Raw genomic sequence first — 23,561 nt, 5'->3', positions numbered from 1 at the left:
ATGCCCAGGCTGCTGCCAAGGACTCGCTCTGTTCCTAGCACTTTGAGTGTCCATCATTGACTGGTCTTGTTTTATTTTGTGTCTTTTGAGCTGACTCAGCCTTTAGCTCCTGTGAATTTGATGGCAGTTCCTTAATTTATAAGTACGAAAGGCGTTGGTGAATCCCCGAAGTTAGCCCTGATGGACAGCGGTCATGAAGTTAACTGTCAGGGCCCAGGAAGACTGTTCTCATGTTACAAGGACCTCAGAACAGGGAGACTAAATATGACTAGAGTAAGGAGTGACAGGTTCTTCCTACAGCCCCCAGAATGCCTGAACGTGTGAGCTTCCAGAAGCCAGCGCTGCCTGGGAGCCTGCAGGAGACGTCACCAAAGGTCCCCAACGCCTGTTAGACTCTGACCATTCATCTGTCCCTGAAAATTTCTCTGCAGATTCCAGACCTCATGTTTGAACTGGGAGATGGCCAACTACTCAGAACGGAATGCTTTTAGGTCCTCGACTTGTTTAAAAATTTAACCAGAGAGAGAATTAAAGCCTGCTGGTCTGAGAAGTGTAGGTTCAAAATAGCATATCTCCTGCCTAATCCAGAAAGCCAGATTGTGCTGCCTCTTGTCTTGTTTGGGGTCTTTTATAGTCTCTGCGTTTCTTCCCTTTAACTTCCCAGAGACTGGGAACAGGAGAGCAGGAATAAATGTCGGGGGGGGGGGGGGTTGGGGAGGGCACTGTGTAAAGGTCAACTATTACCCGCTGGCGGATCGGGAGGTTTTTTTCGATTTGGGTTTTTTGGGAGAGCTTGTTCCAAAATTGCCTCTGTAGTTGTTTTTAGTTCTTAGAAATGGAATTTCCTAAGCAACTTAAAGGGGATTCATTTTTCTTTTCTCTTTCTCTCTCTCTTTCTTTTTTATTAAATTTTACTAAGTAAGCTGTACCCCCAACACGGGACTTGAAGTCATGACCCTGACATCAAGAGTCACGTGCTCCACTGCCTGAGCCAGCCGGGCACCTCTAGTTTTTCATGTATAAGGGAAAAATTGCTAACTTTTATTGAATGTGTTTGTTCTAGCCATGAGCTTTCCATGCGTTACTTCAATTATTTCTTATGGCAACCTCTATGGTTGATCTTATTAAAAGCCCCCCCTTTTTTTAATTAAAAATAACCTGTCATTATTAAAAAAAAATCACAGGTGTACAGTGTAGAAAGTTAGAACATGCAGATAAGCAAGAATAAGAAGGTAAAATACTGTATTCCGGTGGCCCAGGGGTGAGCATTAGGTAATACATTAGTGTGATATCCTTTCTGATTTTTCCATATGTACTTTTCATTTCTCCTACTACCATGGCCATGCTAAGATTTCCCCATCTGTCCCGTAAATGTCATTTTTGTCTGCTCATCTGAAAGGAGATTCATGTAGGACCAGAGCTGCACTTGGTTATGTCCTTTGGACCTTATTTAATCCAGCAGAGTCTCCCCCCCCCACCCCCACCGTGATACCACCTTGTTGAAGAAACTGGACCCAGTACATGGTAGAATGCCGCACCTCCTTAATTTGTCAGATTTCATCCTCGTGGTGCCATTTAGCTTTTTCCTCCATCCTCTGCTTTTCTAGAAAACTGAAAGGTCATTCAATAGGCTTGATGGGTACTGGTTGGACATTTGGGGCCAGAATTCATCAGAAGTGATGCTGTGTGTTTCCCGTTTCATTAACAGCGCCAAGATTCATCATTGAATTAGGGTGGGGGTGTTCTGATCTCGCCACTGCGAAGTGAAGTCATGCTACTTTGTCTCTAGGCAAACATTCAATCTCCTGGATGGTTTTTTTTTTTTTTTTTTAGTTTTTTTTTTTTTTAAAGATTTTATTTATTTATTTGACAGAGAGATCACAAGAAGTAGGGAAAGAGGCAGGCAAAGAGAGAGAGAGAGAGAGAGGAGCAGAGAGCCCGATGCAGGACTCGATCCCAGGACCCTCAGATCATGACCTGAGCCAAAGGCAACGGCCTAACCCACTGAGCCACCCAGGCGCCCTCCTGGATGGGTTTTTTTTTTTTTTTAAGATTTTTATTTATTTATTTGATAGAGATCACAAGTAGGCAGAGAGGCAGGCAGAGAGAGAGGGGGAAGCAGGCTCCCCGCTGAGCAGAGAGCCCGATGTGGGGCTCGATCCCAGGACCCTGAGATCATGATCTGAGCTGAAGGCAGAGGCTTAAACCACTGAGCCACCTAGGCGCCCTGCTCCTGGATGGTTTTAACGCAGATTAACAGCCCTTGCCAGAGTCTGTGATGTTTTAGAGATTGTGGAAGGAGGATTCTTGCGGTAATTAGTCGGCATACTTCCAGAAGGAACTTTGCCTCCTCTACTTGGATTTTCCAAATATCCTGAAATGCCGCTCTTGTTGGAGATGCAGAGTCCATGCTCCATTTCTTGCCTCAGGTTACCAAGAATTGCTTTCATAGTTTCCTCCAGTGGTGATGCATTTAGAAAATTTAGGAGCTCTCCCTCACTTCAGACTTTGTCGCAAGGTGCGGCGGGAAGGGGACCTTCCTGATCCCATACGTTGCCTCCCTCATTCTCAAATTCCTATGTTTTTCCTGCTTTCTCTTTGAATACTGAAATGGACTCAGGAATTTTTATCAAATCCATGTGTTTTGATTCACTTTAATTATTGTAATTGATACTCAAGTTGCCACAGCATTGGCAGGTGGACACCCCTTCAGGATGTTTCTTTGCCCCCCCCTTTATTAAAGATTTACTTAAGAGAGAGGGGAGAAAAAGAGGATCTCAAGCAGACTCCCCACTGAGTGCAGAGCCTAACCTGGGACTTGATCTCACAACCCTTTGATCATGACCTGAGCTGAAACCAAGAGTCGGACACTCAACCAACCGAGCCACCCAGGGGCCCCTCTTTTGCCTTTTTAATACAACCCATTTATATTTCCAAGCCGCCTTGCTTTCTGACTTCACTAGATACTCCAGACTCATACCTACCCCATACCTGGAACCTGTCATTTCTCCATGGACCTTCCTCTGTGACCTTCCAGTAACTGCAGACTGCCAGAATCCAACTGCCAAGATTTGCTACTGAGGTAGCACCTCTAGGGCAAAACTAGCAAATATCTTCCTAAAAATATGTAGGTGTTCCTGTTGATTTTTTTTTTTCAAATCAGTTTTTACACTGCACTGTTTTTACGTAATATCTTTGATCTATAAATACCTCTTTTTTCTTCCACCAAAAATGTTTCCTTGCTTTATTCTGCAATATAAAAATAACTGTAAAATGAATTTTTATAGATTGGTAACTGAGGCTTTTGGGAGAATCTAAGTGACTGTTACACTACACACACACACACACACACACACACAAAACACTCATATCTTTCCAAGTCAGTTGGCAAAAGAGTTCTCTCTATCCTTGATAATGACCTACTGTTATTCTCTGATCCTTAAAGTTATTTTTTTCATACATTTGATCTGTGGGGAAAAAACATAAACTTTTGTTACACCCTGCAAAAATTATTTAGAGAGTGGCATAAGATAGTCTTAGGTTTTTAAATGGAGAGGTAGAGCCAAAGAATAAAATGTATTTGTCCTCACATGAGAAGGTTCTAGCATGTCTCCTGGTCCTTCTAGTGACGGATGAGTGTTGACATTGCCGTCATCGGCCCCGGGCATTCATGCTGGACGACGCAGGCTCTCTTTTCCTTGCTCTGTTTACCTCTCTCCAGCTCCTCACCATGTGCACCTGAGCCTGACTTTGACACCGAACCCCCCTCCCGCCCCCCGTGCGTGCCGTCAGCCAGAAAGTGTGTGACGCCGGACGGGTGTGTTTGTGTCCACAGGTACTTGTTCGCTCTGCAGGTGAAGCAGGACCTGGCTCAGGGCAGGCTGACCTGTAATGACACGAGCGCGGCCCTCCTCATCTCACACATCGTACAGTGTAAGTGGCATTCGTTTCCTCCAGAGGTCCTGTTGGAGCCCCCTGCGATCCGATGGATGCGGGGAAGTAATCACAGCCCCCAAACACGGTAACGATGCCTTTGTGTTATTTTGCTGCGAGCCTGAGTTCCAGTGGGTTGAGGACCATACTCCTCAAGCTGTATGGGCGTACCCACCACGCCCAGCATTGGCCTGTGAATTCTGTGCTCGGTATCTGTCTACTCTTTTCTTCCTTTTTTTTTTTTTTTTTAATTTATTTGACAGAGAGAGAGGCAGCAAGAGAGGGAACACAGCAGGGGTAGTGGAAGAGGGAGAAGCAGGCTTCCTGCTGAGCAGGGAGCGCGATGGGAACTCGAACCCAGGACCCCCAGCTCCCAGATCATGACCTGAGCCGAAGGCAGTCGCTTAATGACTGAGCCACCTAGGCTCCCAACTTTCTTTTTTTTTTTTTTTTTTTTTTTTTTTAAGATTTTTTAATTTGAGCTAGAAGGAGACAGTGGAGGGTGCAGGGAAAAGTGAGAGAGAGAATCTCAAGCAGACTCCATTCTGAGTGTAGAGCTTGATCTCAGGACCCTGAGATTGTGACCTGAGCCGACACCAAGAGTTGCACGCTCAGCTGACTGCCCGCCGGGCCCCCCCTTTTTTTAAGGACTAGTACGCAGTTGTTTGATAATCTCATTTGACTTGGAGGAGAAGCTTGGACAGATGGCATCCAAATAAACTAAGCTTGTTCTGTCCTGTTCTTGAACTTAATATCCATTATCGAATATGGCCCATTAGCTTTAAGACCTAAAACTGTCAACAATGGCGCATCTTATATTCCGTTCTCCGGAGTTCAGTAAACCCCAAGACACATGAAGCTGGGCTGAACCCTGGTGATGCTTGAAACTGGGTATTTTTACCTTCTTAATCTAGGCAGAGGATAAATTAGACTGTGCTCACTCTAAGGCTTATTGACAACCCAGCTGGGCATTTTTTCCCCCTCTTGGCTAAGGCAGAAGTTACTTGAAATGGAATATAGATGTTGTGCTTCGGGAAGATAGGGATGTCACGTATATAAGCATGAGGATGAAGGAAATTGTGCTGTCATCTCATTTTAAAATTTCCGTAGTTTCCAGAGTAGTCCCGTAAAATCAACCCATTTGGATATCTGCCCAGGTAACAAGATTCCCAAAGGTTTGGAACAAGTGTCACTCCTAGTGGTTCATAAACACGCCTAAAAGGAGGTATTTCTAGAGCCTGTGCTTCTCTTCTCATTCTTTCTATGTGGGCCTTACTGAAGATCTCCCAGACTCAGGAAGGAATGCTACTGATGTGTCCCCCGCAGCAGGAAGGGCGTGAGAATGATCAGTTCTTCCCCTGGCATAGCTGGAGCCAGATAAGTTGGCCCGGTATTGTGCAGAGCAAATGTTCTCAGTGGGTGCGATTTATAGGAACATATCGGCCGCGTCCTGCCTGGTTACTGGACGGTCGTTGGCCAGAGTGGGACAAGCTGCTTCACATGATAGAATGACCAGTAGATTTCACTAGCTTTTACTCAGAAACACCAGGGCTCTGGTCATTAGGCTACTTTTTATTCAACTTATTATTTGAATCCTATGATTTGAATCAGGATTCAAATCAAAAAACAAGGCTGTCCCAGAGGTATTAGATTGGTATAAACTGAGCTGCACTAGTGATGTTAAGGTACAATCATTCTTTCAAAGGTCTGTCCTGTAGCTTTCCAGACCATGGCCATTTGGGGACAATATAGAGGTAATGTGAGAAAATGTGCCTCCTCTTCTTTTTAGATGAAAAATTCGTAAGAATCTGCAGCTTGACCAGTCATTTCTGACGCTAGGACTATAAGAAACTTAATATACTTTGTTTTGTTTTACCAAATGAGATCACGTGTGTGTAGCTATATTTACCATTGGCTTTTCTCTGCATGAGAAAACATTTGGGGTTTGGACCAGTAATTATTATATATAAGAGTTTCAAAGTTGCTTTTGTAAAGTCCTGAAATTCTGGGGTTCTTTTAGAAGTCATGAGGTCCTGAAATCCACATGTGTAGAATTTACCGCCTAGAACAGAAGTGGTCCTAGTTGGGTGGGGAGGAAAGAATGAACCAGGAACGAGGAGGGAGGAAGACGGATGGATAATGCAGTCTTCTTTGAAGCTGGGAGAGATGAGAAAGAGGGGAAACCATCCCGGCATGTTGGCACAGTTGTTAAATACATGCTCACGGGAAGTCGTGTTGATGTCCGGCACTGACCATACCCACAGGCTGGGATCGCCTTCTCCACTGCCTTCTGCTTTGCTAGTTCTGGAATGTTCCACGGGGGAATGCAACAAGTTGTGAAGTATTAATCCTATATGGCTGCGTTTTCTTTCTCTGTTCCTTGGTAGCTGAGATTGGGGATTTTGATGAAGCCTCGGACAGAGAGCATTTAGCAAAAAACAAGTACATACCTCAGCAAGACGCACTAGAAGACAAAATCGTGGAGTTTCACCACAATCACATGTAAGTCCCGCGGGTGCCTTGTGTTCCCTTTGAGCTGTTTCTGTCTGTCCTTCCAGCGTACATGGGTGTGCACACACACTATTTGGGCAAGATAGGCCAAACGAGAGGGAGAAGAGCACAGAGGTTCCTGGAGGTCTTGTCACCCACCCTGGACTCTGAAATGCGGGTCACCCACTCAGGACCAGAGCTCTAGGATCCTTCTTTGATTTCCTGTGCTACTGGAATAGGCCTGGAAGTTAGGGCACCCACGTTGTGGAATTAAAGGGAGAACTCAAGACCCATTAATAGGAAATCAGGAAAGGGATATCCACAAGGGGCAAAGGAGGAACGTTAGGAAAATCCAGAACGTTTGTATCCTTTCCTTTTTTTTTTTTTTTTTTTTTTTTTGCCTTGATCAGTAAAATATTTTTCAAAAGATGCTCGCTGGGCCTCTTGTTTTTGTTGCTGTTTTGAAGGAGGGTATGTGCACTTGATGAAAGTATGCAAGAGTGTTGCCCTGAACTTTGCTTCCAAGGGTAGGCCCATTGTAAGTGACTAAAAACGTGTTTTAACACCGTGGTGTTTTGCTTTTATATGACCTTAAAGGAAACTCTTTGAGTCAAAAAAAACAAACAAAAAAAAAATCAGGGCAAATGTGAGGTAGACTTTTGAGGTTTTGTGTTTCATGGGCAGTAGGGCTTTTGTCCTAGCTGTTTGACTTTGGGTGATAATGAATGGGGGGTTGGGTGTCTTCTGATCAGGTAGCTCCATTGTTTGTGATGAAATGCCTTTTAATTTCCCAAGAGAAGTTGCTTAATCTCAAATTAATAGACACAGGGAATCCAAATCTCCTGGCCTTTCTTTTCTCATTTTTTGTTCTGTCAGTGGACAGACACCAGCAGAATCAGATTTCCAACTCCTGGAGATTGCCCGCAGGCTGGAGATGTATGGGATCCGGTTGCACCCGGCCAAGGACAGGGAAGGTACTAAGATCAACCTGGCTGTGGCCAACACGGGAATTCTCGTCTTTCAGGTAAGAGCGTTGAGACCACAGCTCAGTTCCCTTGGTGATGGAAAGATAAGAGTTGGCTCTTCAACTCTGATTCCGTGTTGGGTGGGCCGAGTTAAGACCTCCGATAGTTACTTTCTGTGAACAGGAAAAAACGAACCTCATCTCAGGGTTTCTATTTCTTTCCAGGTCCTCAGCTTCCAGATCCTATTCCATTCCGTTCACTGGCCCCTGCTCTGGTTGGGGAATGCACAACCCGAGATTTGCTTGTATCTGTTGACTTTGTAGGATCACAGAAATCTCTCTCGGTGGACCTGGGCTCAAATCCCAGTGTCATAGAATCAGATTTCAGATCCCCCCAAAGAAACACCTTCTTCACACTGGCACGTGATACTCATGTCCTCTCCCCCATCCCCCCCTTTTTTAAAACCTGTTAAGGTTTTTAGTTGCTTTTTTTTTCTTTAAACCAAATTTAGAGGTTTTTATACCTAATTCAGATTTTACATCAGTCGGCTGATTTGTTATTTCAGGTATACGTAACTTAAAAAGAAAAGCGTAAGGTGTATTTTTTAGGATTTAGCCGTTCTCTAAATTCCTGACAGCCAGGTGCTATATAGTAACTTTATAGCAAAACACTGCACTTGAATTCTTACCTGTGTTTTATTAAAAACATGGTTTTCTGTACTCTGAAGTGTGTACTCTCTTGATCGCACTGCCATTGTTCTGTTGATGGTGCTGCTTTTGTGTCTTAACAGCTTCATTGAATTATTATGGACAGAGAATAAAATGCATATATTTAAAGTATGCAGTTTTATAAGCCTATATATATATATAGATATCCTGAAGCCATCAGTGAAATCAAGACAATGAAGTTATTCACCATTCCCAAAGGTTTCCTCAGTGCTTTTCTTTCAAACAAAAGTACATCATCTCTGCTTTAGTTTCAAAGGAGTATGAAGAAAGCAGCTGCCTTTTAAATTGGGTCCTTTTCACCCATTTTGAAGGGGTAAATATGTACACAATCTAACCTACTCCTTCAAGCTCTGCCAGGTTCGGTTCTGTTTCCCCTTCCTGTTTTACCAAAATAGTCCCAGGGCCTCTCTGCCGCAGGATCGGATATTTACGACGGACATGAATTATCACCGAATCCTGTCCCGAGAGGAGTCGGGGTTGGGTTTCTTATGGGAAAGCAGGATGGTATTAGAGGACATGACCGCTCTCAGCAGTCTTCGGCCTACTGGAGTAACCTTAGGAGTGCTCGATGAGCCAAATGACAAGAAAGCAAATAGAGTTTTCAGTCCTACCATGAAATTTTAAAATCAGAGGCCTTAAACAGTTCTAAAAATCACAGAGGGTAGGGAGGGAAGAAATGCCTCACAATTGAATTAATTCGCTCTTGATGATGTGCGGTAGAATCCAATACTGAGTACTGCTCCATTATTTAATCATGTACAAAGGCTGTATCTTGAAATTAATCTTCTTGCCAGTCCTTAATTGCTTCATTCTCACCAATTTAAATAAACGGTTCTGGTGTTCGAACAGGCTCAGGAGGAATTCTAATTTTAGTTGAGATGACAGGACAGATGGGAGCTGGTTTCTGGCTGTCTCCCTTTGCTTCTCCGTCACCCTGTGTCTCCACACCTGACTTTCAGAGATGGGGATGTGTGAGTCCTTCCCTGAGACTATGCTCTGGTCCAGAAGACAATAAACACCGCAGGCCGGGCCTTCCCTCCCCTTCCCGCCTGCGCAGGGGGGCCACCGCCTGGGCATGGGAGGCTGACCCCTGTGCGACACGGGGGATTGATTGCTAACCTGCTGGGTTGCTTTTATGGAGATTAACGATTAGCCGCTGGTTAAGGCACAAGCTGGGGAATCTCATTCTGCCTCATAAACTGTGGGATTTTGGACACACCAAGATCTGTCCATGCAGCACTTTCCACATCTGTAAGAGAAAGATAATAAACCCATCTCCGCGGGTTTTGTCTCAGGTTTGATAAGGTGAGGTCTGTCGGGTCCTTACGGGGTGCTGACACTCCAAAAGTGATGGTCACTAATTGTGGTTGTCGTGGTTTTTACTGTTTTTTTGTCTTTTTATCCTTCCCCTTGGCTGACTGCCCCTCTCCCTGGAGGCAGACTTGGTTTGAATGCCAAAGCCTATAATTAGTGGAAAATAATGCTCCAGGAACAGTAATGTCCACAGCAGCAAATCCTGAGAATCCTCTAGCAGAAGGCATGGTTGCGACAGCTCCCCGTCCTTGAGGCAAAGCAGCCCCCTGTGTTGCTTATTATGCATTTCGTGGCTCACTGGCCGAGACCTTTCTTCTTCTCAGGGTTTTACTAAGATCAATGCCTTCAACTGGGCGAAGGTGCGGAAGCTGAGCTTCAAAAGAAAGCGCTTTCTCATCAAACTCCGTCCTGATGCCAACGTAAGTGGGTGGGGGCAGGGTGGGGGACCGTGACCTTGGAGCCCACCCCATGACTGCGGGGACATAGGGGCTCTGCTGGGGCGCAGGCTGGAACGGCAGCCAGCGCTGTGCCGGTGTCTGAGGGTCTGTACCGACAGGTCTGCCTGGACACTCCGTAACCACGCTGTCACCTGGGCTGACAGAACAAGGGTAAAGAATAGGCAGCCCCTCCCCCCAGCCCCAGACAGCCTGACCTGTACAGTTGCTGGGGCTCCAGCCCCCAGGCCACCTCCTCGAGACACCACTCAGCATCCACGAGATTCAGGGCAGGCCCCTGCCCACACAAGCCTCCAGCTGTCCCCAGCTTTCGCATCCCCGCTCTTGTCCCCAAGCCTCTGACAGCGCATTCGCACAGCTGATAAGCAGGTCCACCCCACTTTCTCCAGAACCCCTAAAGACATCGCTCACCCCGGGACGGGGTCAGGGAAGAAAGAGCATCTTCTTCCCCTGCCAGAAATGGGTGGTGGAGGTCATGGATGATAGATCCCTGATGTCCCCAGCCGCCATTGCGGATTTGAACGGCGAGTGGTTTTCTCCCCTGTGGGAAAAAAGATGATAAATGGCCATCGAGGCTCATCGTTCAGCTACAAAATGGATTAAATCAGCTTTTATGGCCTGACCTGGGAAGCAGTCACCCATTATAAGTTGTTTATAAGCATTTTCTCTGGGAAAATGCTTTCTGAGTTCCAAAAGGCTACTTACAGATGTAGAATTGGGGCGCACTTGTTTGTAAGTTGGGACTGCCCAGACTGTGAGATCCCTCAGAATAGTTGGAAGTTGCTGGGAACGTTAAGGACTGTGGTAAGTCCTGTTTATAAAATACGGCCTCTTACATGGAGAATGTTCAGCCCGGGAATTGAAAATTATGCTCTCCGCTTTGCAGAATCAAAGGACGTGATTTTTTTTTTTCAGCCTTGAGTGATACTTTTGTGCTCCAGAAAAAAAAAAAAAATGTTCATTTCCTGTGTGGTCCCTGGGGCCACGTGGAGGCTTGAGCCATATGTGGCTCGACAGAAAAAAGACTTAAGACCAGTATGCAAAGTTGGCATGAACCTTCAGGGAGAAAATAAAAGTGTGTTTCAGTTATTTTAAGGAGGCAAAAAGGGAATTCTGTACTTTGATTTTTTTTTTCTTTTAAAGAAGGAAATGTAAGCAACATACACAAAATTTGTTTATGAATTCTGTCAAAAGAAGTGTTATGGCTTCTGCTAAGTATTCCTGTTTTCTGTAGTTCCTCTAAGGAATTCGGGGGTGGGGGGGGCGGGGAATGGTTGAATGATGACTATATTTTGTCATTAGGAACAACTGTGTTTTACTAAATATGTGAATTTATGGTCCTGCTATATAATACAGTACATGATTGAAATTTTATTGGACATACTTGTTTTCTATCCCTTTTCTTGTTTTTCCAACCCAGTGTTCATGGGTAATGGGAAAAAGAAGAAACCCAAAGTGGTATTTTCTCTTTTTAGAGCTCATACCAGGATACCTTGGAATTTCTCATGGCCAGTCGGGATTTTTGCAAGTCCTTCTGGAAAATCTGTGTTGAACATCATGCCTTTTTTAGACTTTTTGAAGAGCCCAAACCAAAGCCAAAGCCCGTTCTCTTTAGTCGGGGGTCATCATTTCGGTTCAGGTAACGATTTCCTTTCTCTAAAGAAGCAAGTTGCTCCTCGACATTTGGTCTAGCCCCCGGGATGGCGCCTTAGACTTACACATCCTCGCTTCTCTTTCCCGCTCCTCCTCTCAGCAAACATTGGAGTGTCTTCCCCGTGTCCGAAGTCCCCGTGTCCCCTAGTCTAGGCCATGGGCATTCTTGGTGAACAGAATTATCCCTTCCTCCTCGAAGCATACAGATTCTCAGGATGGTTGCTTAATAAGCCAATTCAGAATCATTAAGGGGTTTCATCACTTGAACATTTTTCTGCTACTTAGAAGGGAACTGCCAAGGGACAAAATGGGCACAGACGGTTGTCTCTCGGAGCGGCATTGATGCCTGGCTCGCTAGGAAAGCCCAAGTCTCTCCTGGTGATGGAAGCGGGGGGAGGAAATACTGGGTGTGTCCCATGTTCAAATGAGAGCGCCTTCCTGTCTTGTCTTCCCTCTCATCTTCTTCTGTCCCCTTCCTTCTAGCGGTCGGACGCAGAAGCAGGTCCTTGACTACGTGAAAGAAGGGGGACACAAGAAAGTGCAGTTTGAAAGGTGACAGACGCGTCGTTGCTGGCAGCCCTTGCTAGGTTCCGCACGCTTCGCATCCGTGAACTCCCAGTCTTCATGCCAGGTCCATGAGGCTGGTGCACTCCTAGTCCCCTTTTTCTTTATTTTTAAGATTTTATTTATTTTAGAGAGTGTGGGGGGGCAGGTAGGGGGAGAAGGAAAGAAGCAGACTCCCTGCTGAGGGCGGAGCCTGATCCCCGGACCCCGAGATCATGACCTGAGCGGAAATCGAGGCAGCACCTTCACCCACAGCCCCCCACGCGCCCCACTCCTGTTACTTTTTTTTGTATTATTTTATTTATTTATTTGACACAGAGAGAGAGAGAGATCACAAGTAGGCAGAGAGGCAGGCAGAGAGAGAGGGGGGAAGCAGGCTCCCTGCTGAGCAGAGAGCCCCATGCGGGGCTTGATCCCAGGACCCTGAGTTCATGACCTGAGCCGAAGGCAGAGGCTTAACCCACTGAGCCAACCAGGCGCCCCTCCTGTTACCTTTTTAAAGATGGAGACACTGTAGCTCAGAGAGATCAAGTTACCAGCCCTCGTCTCAGAGCTGGCACGTGGCCCCCTGCCCCGAGTGTGGCTCTGCTGCCCGGAGAAGGAGAAGCAGAGAATCCAGGGACATGAGATAAACGAGTAAACAGCTGATGTGAGGTGCACGATGGGCTGTTCAGGGCATGTGCATTTCTTCTTTTTAACATTTTTCTTTTTTACATTTTAATCCGTCTTAAAATGACAGTAGAGACTGGAGAACACAGCAAACATCCACGTTTCTTTCTGCATCTGGATTTTTCCCCCTTTTTTGTGTGTAACTGCTGTTGGCTCCCGTAGCCACCCCCACCTTGACCGACAGCCGTCTTTGCTGTTTCCCGTCTCCCCTTCCCAGAGGCACAGCTGCCAGCTTCCTGTTCCTCCTGTTACATATATTTACGCACCTGAAACGGATGGGCAGGGTTCCTCTGGGTTGTGTGGTTTCATTTGTTTAACTTGTAACACACGGTCCCTCGTTCTGCATCTTGCTTTTGAAGCCCTACCCTGATCTGGGGATCTGTGTTGGCGTTGTAGGGTATTGTGAAAGTATCCCGCTTTATTTATCTGAATCTCTGTTGACAAACCTTCCGGGTGCTTGGTGCCTCGTTTTACGCTTGCCGAAACAAACCTGATGCTTCGACTGTCCTTGTATACGTGGAGTATTTCGAAGAAAAGCCAAATGCACGTTAACTTTTGATCTGTCTGTATTGATACGGTTTCATCATCTGAGTAGCTCGAAAGTTTCTAATGCTCACGGAGGAAGAGGAGGGCACCGGCAGACGAAGGAAGGGAAAAGATAAAGGAGACAGGCTAGTGGCATTAAATCCAGTTCCTTCTACTGCTGAGACTGTAAATTCATTAACGGGGGGCAGGCCTTCCCTGACCTCAACACTGTGAAAGAGTTAGCTGATTAGTGGTGATTGCCTCTATCATAGAAGTGATCTAGAAAATCATGACCAGAAATACATGAATTGATAGCCTATTGTCAGACCAGAACTTGCACCTCAGGGCATCCTGGAACCTAGCCAACTCTCCCTCCCACGGACCTTCTGAGGTCTAGAAAGGTAGTGAGCAGTGACTGGGTCTCCTGACCGCTTGAACGGGAGCAGGGGATTACTGAGAATTTTTTCAGAATTTAGGTAACCCCTGAATACTACAAGTATTAGGAAAAGAATGACACCCCCTTTTTTTTTAAAGATTTTATTTGTTTATTTGACAGAGAGAGATCACAAGTAGGCAGAGAGGCAGGCAGAGAGAGAGAGAGAGAGAGGAGGAAACAGGCTCCCTGCTGAGCAGAGAGCCCGATGCAGGACTCGATCACAGGACCCTGAGATCATGACCTGAGCCGAAGGCAGCGGCTTAACCCACTGAGCCACCCAGGCGCCCCAAAAATGACCCCCTTTCAATCAGGCACCCATACAGACTAGTTTAGGTGCCTTCATAGTAAGGATACGCATAAGGCTGTTGTTAGTTTTCATTAAAACACATACACACACACAAACACAGAAAACAAAACACAGTTTACCTAACTTTGGCTATCTTATGTGATTTCTCCCAGGAAACACAGCAAGATTCAGTCCATCAGAAGCCTGGCTACACAGCCTACAGAGCCGAATTCAGAAGTGCCAAAACAAGTCAGTAATGCTCATCGATTATTACAACTGTGGGGCTTTGTGTTTCGTTTTGTTTCACCACACTTTGTTAACTACTGTGTTTCACAATATGTTTCTGAGTTATTTGCCCTGCACTTTGGGGGTTTCTTTTTGAGGGAAGAGTATAGTTGTGTGTGTGCCCTGGCTTTGAGCAGACCCAGGCTCTGTGCAGCCCAGCCTGGGCTCAGCGTACCCTGGAGCGGGTCCTTTTTCAGCTCATTTCCTGTCTTCCATGCTGTGCTTTTTGCCACGGAGACGTTTGCTCTGTTGGCCTGAACTCAGCTTAGCAGGTGTCCCCCGCTAGCAGGCACCCACGGGAGCCAGTAGAGCGGAGCCCACCATCCAGCGAAATGGGTGTGGTTGTGTGAAGACACCGGGACCTCCTTTGCACCTGCTGGGTGTAGCTCCCGGTCAGGGCCGAGGTCAGAACCCTTTGTTGGCACCAGACTGGGTGGAGAGTTCCCAGGACTCCTGTTACAGCGCAGTGACCGCAGTTGGCACTAAGGGACATTATCACTCTTGTCCTGAGGATGGTGAAAACTCATTTTGTCCGGAATTGGCCTCTGGGTGTGTTTTCGGGGTTTTCTCTACCAGAGAATGCCAACTTTGTAGGCACCTCTAAAAAGAGTGCCTCACCTGTCTGTTCTTCCCTTGGAAGTATAAACAAAGAAGTTTTTTGTCATTTGTCTAAAATCCATGTCAACTTGCCTTTCCGGGGAGGGTGTGGGGGGGTTGGTCCACCATGTGTTTTCTTCCTCTCCCCACCCACCCTTTCTTGGGAAGCCCCCTGTGGGTTGCAAGGGCTTTCTGGGTCCACGGAAACTGGAAGCCCAGTATGAGCCCGGAAGCCCTAGAGAGCAGACAGGCAGTGGCCCACACGTGCTGCTGGAGGGCCTGCATCGTCAGCATCTACACGCAGAGAGAACCTTCTGGAGGCCGACCCTGTGCACTCGGGAGGGCCTGCGCATGGGCGGTGTTTTGTTTGAGCAGCAAGGACCGGCAGCGTTTCCTTGGAGGTCCCTGGCAGTCCCTGGCGCTGCTGCAAGCTTCCCGCGTGTTTCTAAGGTAGCCTCTGACCCCGCCCTCCCTCTCTCGCCCCGCCCCACGCAGGCGCAGCAGAGTGCCAGCCTGCCGCCGCGAGAAGGCACGGAGCCCGCCGCCGGCCCGCAGGGAGAGGAGCCCAGCGCCCCGGCCGAAGAGCCGCGCCGGAGCCCCGCGCTGCCCCGGAGCCCCGCGGGCGGCGGGAAGGCGGACGGAGCCGCGCGGGCGGCGGCCGACGAAGAGGAGGAGGTCGTTAAGGATAGGACCCAGCAGAGTAAAGCTCAGCCCCCGCAGCCGAGCACAGGTCCAGCATCCAGGGCTGCCCGCGGCAGCAGCACTTCCATTCCTTTCATTGACTGCAGTGACGTAGATAGCGAGTCCGACCTGCTCAGGGAGCAAGCGTCCCAGTCCCAAACAAATGACAACTATGAGGGTGATTTGACCAGTGGGGTTTACCTGCTCTCCAGGGAGGAGAGGCGGACCGAGGCTAGGCCCAGGGCTTCCCCTCCCTCCGTGAAGTCCTCCCGGCCTCCTTCCAGAGAGTTCCTCGATGATGATTCCGCAGACCTCACCTTTGACATGAGCGGGAGCCCCCGACTCCCACGACACAGCTCCCTGATAGATGAGCTGTTCAGGGGCTCGGACGGTCGCAGTAGCCCAGCCACCCCTGTGTCCCCCGCTAGCAGACAGTCGAGTCCGAATCTGACTTGGGACCGGACTGGGTCTCAGGGCTATGTCTCCGAAAACGGGCATGACCCGAGCCGGGAAAGGACGGGAGAGGATGCTCTCCCAAGCCAGGGCCCTCTTTCCGAGAGCTCGTCCCCCGTCCTGCAGAGGCCATACTTACGGAATCTTCCCAGTAGATACAACAAGTCAGAGACCGACCCGCTCATCCTTAGCCAGGTGGCGACAACCCCACAGGCACTGGATGGGCTTGATGGCCGCGAAAAGGGAGGACGGGCCAGCCTGGCCGCGTCGGGAGGCAGAATGCTGGCTAATGGTGCGCCTTTCGTGGGTCCGACCTCAAAGACGCCCGCCGTGCGGTCAGCGTGTGCCGGCGGCCTGGCGGGCCCCAGGGCGCCCCTGCACGTGACCGAGGGCTCCACCAGCAGCGGGACTGAATCCAGTGATTCAGACTCTGAGATGGGGACCCCTTTGAGGCAGCCACTCACGTTTGGCAACCCAGCGGTGCTGGGCTCCCCTTGCATGCGGAGAAGTCCGAAGCAGGGGGGCGGCCTGTGTGTGAGTGAGGAGGCCGAGGAGGCCGAGTAGGAGGGCCGGGCTTCAAGAGTCGGGAACCTGGAGTCCTGAGTCCAGGGTTCCAGTGGAGATGATCTGTCCTAGGGGCTCATTAATCTTTAATCAATGTTTGTTTGGAGGAAGTTTTGGACAGCCATGTTTGGATAGGGTATGCCTAACTCTAAAATCTTGAAGAAAAAGGAAAGTTGGCATAGTGGGTTGCTTTCCAAAAAAAAAAAAATAGTGGACAAGATAAATAGTAAGACATGATGACAAGTTACCGGGAGCTTGTTTATCTTTCTGGTTGAAGGCAAGGAAGAAATTCTTTCTTATGAATCTGATCATGGGTATAGGGTGTTTATTTATGTGGAAATCTTCTGTGTGTATTGAGTTTGTGTGCAGATCACGCTCCTTTCGATTGAATGTTCAGACTGAACTATCATAGCGATCCCAGGGAAGGTGTAGGTTTTACTTTTTCCCCCCTCTTTAAGAGGAGGTGCTGTTTTTTGGAGCTTTTTGGAGCCTCAGTAGGTGAGGGAATTGACATAATTCAAGCCCGTTTGTAAGTTGATGGCTGGCTAAGATTTAAGTGTGGGTGAAATCCCCGTCAAGAATAATGAACATTTTAATAGGGAGAATAGTTTTTTCTCTCCAGACTTCCTCTGAATTGATGTAAAGGATGTCGGTGGAACTAATTTTAAGGGTCTGCTGGTTTGGCTGCGATTCGCATCAGTTGGTCAAATTGTTAGTCATGTTTTAAGAAGCTACAACTGGCTGTCAGAATTTCAAATTGAAACATAGAAATGCAGTTGAGGGGCGATGCAGGGGAAAATCAGACCTTGCAGGAGGCACTAAAGGCCTGACTTTGACTCCTGTGCAGCAGAGAGAGGACCGTTTTCCAGTATTGCTGCCTCTTGGCTGGTTATTACGTACATTCTTAACATTCACACTTGGGTGAACAGGGTCTTCTCTTGGAAACAGTGACTTCTAGAAGTTTCCATGTGCAGGAAAAGAAGTGTATGTAGTGAGAGGTTTGATTTCTTCTTAAATCTTGCCCACTTCTGCCAGTGCCTTTCACTCAGCATTCCTGCATCTTAGATCAAAGAACCTGGTTTTATCATGCTTGTTTCTCGGCCCCAGCCGCACAAGGGAATCACCTGGGACATTTTAAAAATCAGTGATGCCTGGGCCCTAACCCTAGACATTTTTATCTAATTGGTCTGGGGTGCCCCTTGGGTTCCGCAGATGGTTCTGCTGGGCAGTCTGGGTCATTCCTCAGCCTGACACCGTTGCCTTCTAGAATCTAGTGGACTATGTTGAAGCTGACAGGTAAATTTCTGGCTTGCTTGCAAAGTAAGGAAAGCATCATCAATGAAATACTTTCATTAATTAATGCCTGTTACTTGGTACTTTGCAGTCTTTAGTACTTTTTCAAAAAAAAAAATGAGTTGTAGAATCAAATTTTTAGATCCTAACTACCAGATAATTAAAAAGAGTTTTAACAGTGATACATCCTTGGCATGCCACCATGCCCACTGCCTTACTAAGCTCCTGCATGTGGCATGATGACAAGGGCAGGGCTCCACGTACTTAGGAAGCAGGGAAGAAATTGGCAGCCATATGTGACAAATAGACAGATCGACTGACCTTGTGGCTCCCAACTGATTATCTGTCCACACGAATGTTGACAAGTTGGTTTTGAAGATGCCGAAAACGTAATCCACTTTTATATAAACTTTTTTTTTATTGTCTTATTTTCCTAATCATTTGATTCAGTGCATGATTGATGAATCAAACTGATTATTGGATGGTTTGAAAGATGTTCATTGAAGTAGTCTATTGATGTCTTGCTTTAGATCTCTATATTTAACGGAGTCATGGAACTTTAGAACTAGAAGGGACCTTAGAGATTGTCTAGGGGAAACCTTCATTTTGTGGATGACAAACCTTGACCTGCTGAAGTCGAGACATGTCAGCTAGTCATACAACCACTGCCTGATGAAGCTGAACTGGAACTGTGGCCCGTAGCCCTTCAGCTCTGGTCTGTGTGACCTCTTGGTGCAATAGGACCTTTTTGATTTAGTACTTTAATTTTGGAGAATCTTGTTCAGATTAATAATTAAAATTAGATGTGGAGACCAGGGATCATGGAGACCTGACTTAAGATAGTTACAGTCCATAATGCGTAGGAAGCACTGCTCTTTCTGTTGTGGAGTTTTTGCACTTATAATGTGTTCTTGCATATTCTGTTCTGGACTTAGAAAAAGATGTCGATCTGCTGTATAAAAATGCAGTCCAATGTGAGTTAAGCAGAGTCCCATTTGGAATCCTGTGGTTTATTTGTGAAGGTGATTTGTTCAAATGACTTTTCTTTTTACCTCTGATTACACTGCAGTCTGCTGATGGAAGTATGAATGAGCAGTGGGTATTAACCTTCCCAGCATACAGTGCGAATCAGCAAATGTAAACCTCCAAAGCAAAACATGCTCCAGTAATTATTTTGTTTTGCTTTTTGCTTAAAGGAGTGATTTTTGTCTGTTTGTTTTTATGTGAAATGTTTTAAAAACAGCTGATCAATGGTAGTGTACTCAGTTTTGTGTTGACGGACGTTCCCTTTTTAGGGTAGCTCATCAAGTTTTCCTCTGGTTGGGTTCGTACCAGCCAAGCGACTCAATTTCTGCTTCTGGGCCAGTATTTATGAAAGCAGCAGTCCTGATGTGATTAATGGTGCTTAACAGAGAAGGGGTATGGTTTGTTCAAAAACCACATAGCCTAAAGTGCTGAAAATATCCACTAATTGCCTCTGGGAGAGCTTGCTCTGCACAAATAAAGATTTTAAGCATGGGTTAGGGAGTACTTCTAAGCATTCTTGGAGCCCGGCAGAGCCAGCTCGCACAGGAGATGTGGTCTTTCTCCGTGCAGAGGTCAGGGAAACCTGACAGCCTCTCACCTTCTACCTTTTGGGCGCCTCTGGTTCCCCAGGTCTTAACATGGCCTCCAGAGCCACACGGTGTGGCAGGGAAGGACACGTGTGTCACAGAGTTGAACCAAGGATGCAGCAAAGACCAGCAATGGGGTTGGGTGTGGACAGGTGACCTGTGGATTCATTCTAGTTTCCAGAGGGTTTCCCAAGACCCGTCTGTCTGTTTTTCTAAGACAACAGCTAGTGCAGAGGACTCCTGAATCAGTAAGGAGCCCAGGATTTAGGTAATAGCTGCTCCATGAAATAGGAAACCTTAAGGCCTCAGATAGAATACAAACCATCTATAGAAACTCACCTTCCAGCCACCAGGCCCCACCAGGGCCCCCTTGAATCCCTATCTTTGTGAGATGGTATTTCAAAGTATGCACATTGTAGCCCCTCGCGTGGTTGATTTTTCTGTTGCTGTTTTTCAGGGCAAAATAAAATGCAAGAAATTCTTTTAGCGTGAAGAAATGCATTTAATGGGTTCCGGAACTTGAACTGCTCCAGCTCCTCTGACCGGCATCTGTATGCCGTTGACGATATTTTATTAGACAGGCATTTAATTAAAGGAATTCTGTGGGCCAGATTCTTCCCCCACATATGTGACTCATATTTGGGGATTTCTCACAGACTTAGTTCCCAGTTGTGCCACATGGCCAGCACTTGAAATGTGAATGATTTTTATTTTATTCTCAAGAACTTCTTTGAAGATTTCAAACCCAGCAATGCTTTAAAAAAAAAAAAGAAAAAAGAAAAAAGCCAGGCCTGCAAAACTAAAATACAGCCTGAGCCTCTTGAAATTTGCAGCACGTATGCAAAATCTAGCCTGTCCTCAGTTGAATCAGAAACTCAGCTTGCATCCTAGCCTTGGAAGCCCTTTGACTGTGCTGCGAAGCAGTATCTAAAAGAAGGAAAAATTAATGAGATTAAACTATCCTTTAAAATTCTGTTAAAACTTGCGCATATGCATACAGCATCCTTTTTCGTATCTGTAATTGGTGTTCACCTCCAATCCATCAACTTTTTCCACTTAAAATGTTACTCCGTATTCAGCACAGAATGAGTTTGGTACAGTTGCCGTCATTAGTCAGTGATTGGCCCAGCCTTAAATTAAGAAACTTGGGGGCCCTTTTCATCACTGGGCTTATTTTGAATTGATTTTGTTTTAATCACTCTTCATCTCGGCAAGCATTTAAAGAGACCTCAGAATTGCATTCCTAAGAAAGGCTCTGTTTTCTGGATCTTCTCTCTCTCGGAGGCCATAAGCCTTCCTTCTCTGATAGGCGCGGAGTCACTCTAAAGCTGGTGGGCCTTCCTCTGGTTTCATGGGATGAGTCTGTTGCTGCAGATTTTATAAATCAAGCTGCAGCGGAATCTTTCTCTGCCATTGCTGCCATAGGGAGTAAGTCTCTGTTGAACCTGAAAAGAGGGACTGTTGCAGAATAATCCACCACTGGTGGCTGTCTGATGAGTTTCACACTCAGCCACGTTCGCCACCTCCGTGAGAGCACATGGGAGCAGAAGTGCTCGTTATGAACTCCGAGAGCAGTAAGTGATGAACAAACGAGGCTCTGGTGACTGAGACGATTTACTGGCGCTGCTGCTTTTTCTTTGTTAGTTTCATTCCGTCTGTTTCAGTCAAGTTGAGTGAAATAGTGCAGGAGAATGGGCTCCCTGGTGTACGCTCGTGCATACCTCTAATACCACTCGCTGGTTTTTTAAAGGAAGCCACTGACTTTTAGATCAAAATAAGCATGCCACTTTAATAAGAAGCTGTTCTCTTCTTATTTAAAAAAAAAAAAAAACCCAACTCCACGATTTGGCATTATGTTGTCAGGACCTGGTTGCCTCTTGCTTAGAGCCATCATTGAAAAGGACTACTTACTGTTTCCTCAAATAACCTAGAGATTTCTAAGTAATTCTGCTACAAACAGGAGTTGCAGATGCTCATTTGTATGCCATTTTATATGTTTGGGAGGAGGTGGGTGGAGTCTTGTTTTGTCCAAAAAAAAAAAAAGGAGGAAACAGTACATCATTCCAAGAAACGTAAATGACACTTCTAGCACAAGGAACGTTTCTTCTCTTCCAATGAAGGCAATTCAGCATTCCCTGGAGGGACCTGGGGAAGAAGTGAGAAAATCTTTCAGAACTGAATTGACTGATTTGTCCAGAATCATGTCAGTGTAGGCTGACCTTAGCTTCGCCTGGAGACACCGGCATCTCTTCAGCCTCCGGTGTTGTTCCCAGGGGAAGGCACCTCCTCTGGGTCTTTGCATGGGTTCTAGATCAGGTTACTCTGGAATGTCTTGGAGTGGCTTCATATCTGAAAGCAGGGAGGATTAAAAGTCAGCTGTTGACACGGGACATCCGATCCACATGTGTAGCAGAGAGCAAGTTTTAGGTGAACTGCAAGGCTGGTGTCCCAGAGGCCATCACGGGAAGGGCACCGGAAGATCCGCGGGGCTTTCGGGGCAGCAGTTGCAGAATATTGAAGGGTGACGGCAGGTCGTTGCCAAACGCAGCCCAAGCCGGGGGCACAAGCGAGTACTGTGTGTGTGCGCATGCGTGCTCACTTAGTAAAAAGCATCAGACAGGGATGGACTCATTCTACTTTCAAGTAAGAGATGGAGGCGGTGATGGGCCCGGGAGTCTACAGGCAGTTTACTGCTCTCTTACAAGTTTGGGCTGTTTACTGGCTCTCAAATAGGAAACAGGAGAAGGTTCCTTTTGGAGCCCATAGTCGTGTGACTGGTGTGTCATTACCCACGGATGAACTTTCTGGCTCATGAAACTAGGCTAACAGCTCCTTTTCCCCCTGGGCCTCTAAGTTCCTTTGTGGGAAGTAGGGAATTTGTCACTCTGCCTGCAGCGATATACAGAACGACCGAAGACAGGCCTTCTTTAGTGCAGACCACACGCCTGCTGCTCTCCCCACACGCACCTCAAGGCCCGAGGTCCAGTCCCTCATGCTCACCACCCCCTTCTGCGTGGAAAGTTGCTGTGAACACCTGACTAACCCAGTCTCACAAGCTTGGCCTATATGATTAATCCAGTTCCCTTCTGTCCTTTCTGTGTGTATATTTAATACTAGAGATAAAATATTTTATTAAAAATGTCTAATATGCCAAATTTTACAATAGAAAAGGCTGGGGACTTCATTCTCATTTTTGTCATTTGTTTAATAAATTTGGGGAAACATTTTCTGTTGTTCCATTGTATGCACTGTCTGTCAGCATGTACCTATCTAGGAGGGGAAAAGCCCCCCACCCCGCCCCAGTGTTCTGTCTTTATCCTCAGAGCATGGTATACCCTGTTTCCTGCATTGTTGAGCACTGTCTGATGTTTGTTTTTTTTTTTACACTGCTGAATACCAATTTGTACTTGGAATACCTGTTTCCTCTAGAATTACAGTGATCCTGTTCTCTAAACAGCAAGCTTTAACACAGAGACATGCCGGGGTCCTACCCCCTATCACTGAGGGTGGGGTCTAGAAGGCAAAGGGAAGACTTCAGTTGCCTGATTTCGTCTTCTAAGGAGCCTGCACTTTGTACTGTGTGTGCACTGGCAGCGGTGGGGGGGGGTGGTCATCTTTGGAAGGGAGCAGGATCACTGTAGTTGGGGGAGAGGTCTCACGGAAGCAGAGCGTATCTGTGGCCACAGCCTGCACAGGGGAGCTCAGACATCTAACCAAAGGGCTGGCTTCCTGTTTTGATACGGACCAGCCAATCAGATGGGGGTAGAACACTCTCCATAGTTGATGTCTATAAGGGAATTTAGTTGGGCGCTTGTCTTGGCGGGTGCGGGGGCTGATGGGAACATAGAGGAGACCCTGCCCAGCTCAGCCCCATTGGCTCCTCATGGATAATAAGTAAACTATTAGTAATTCTGATGCATCCCCAGAATGTAGGCTGTCACAGATACTGTCTGGTTTCCTCCCCCTCTCCACGGTCTAGGAAAGCAGCATCCCTGTAAAGCATGGATTTATATCACCGGGAAGGGTGCTGGCTTCTGCGGTTAACCATGAGCTTGGG

General features: G+C 46.8%; 1 protein-coding gene across 4 annotated transcripts in view; it reads left to right on the top strand.

Moving 5' to 3' along the window:
• FARP1 (FERM, ARH/RhoGEF and pleckstrin domain protein 1) overlaps positions 1-23,561 on the top strand; it is a 272,243-nt gene that overhangs the window by 199,750 nt on the left and 48,932 nt on the right. For all 4 annotated transcript variants that reach the window (XM_059144403.1, XM_059144404.1, XM_059144401.1 and 1 more), the window contains 8 exons: positions 3,836-3,933; positions 6,321-6,435; positions 7,300-7,447; positions 9,754-9,849; positions 11,361-11,524; positions 12,022-12,090; positions 14,192-14,267; positions 15,396-15,630. In XM_059144403.1, the coding sequence (XP_059000386.1) occupies positions 3,836-3,933; positions 6,321-6,435; positions 7,300-7,447; positions 9,754-9,849; positions 11,361-11,524; positions 12,022-12,090; positions 14,192-14,267; positions 15,396-15,630 (1,001 nt within the window). The remainder of the gene's footprint in view (positions 1-3,835; positions 3,934-6,320; positions 6,436-7,299; positions 7,448-9,753; positions 9,850-11,360; positions 11,525-12,021; positions 12,091-14,191; positions 14,268-15,395; positions 15,631-23,561) is intronic.

This window comes from Mustela lutreola, chromosome 13, assembly GCF_030435805.1.
Source record: "Mustela lutreola isolate mMusLut2 chromosome 13, mMusLut2.pri, whole genome shotgun sequence".
In the NCBI taxonomy this organism is placed as follows: domain Eukaryota; kingdom Metazoa; phylum Chordata; class Mammalia; order Carnivora; family Mustelidae; genus Mustela; species Mustela lutreola.
Note: the sequence above shows the minus strand (reverse complement) of the source record. Positions and strands in the feature narration are given on the sequence as shown.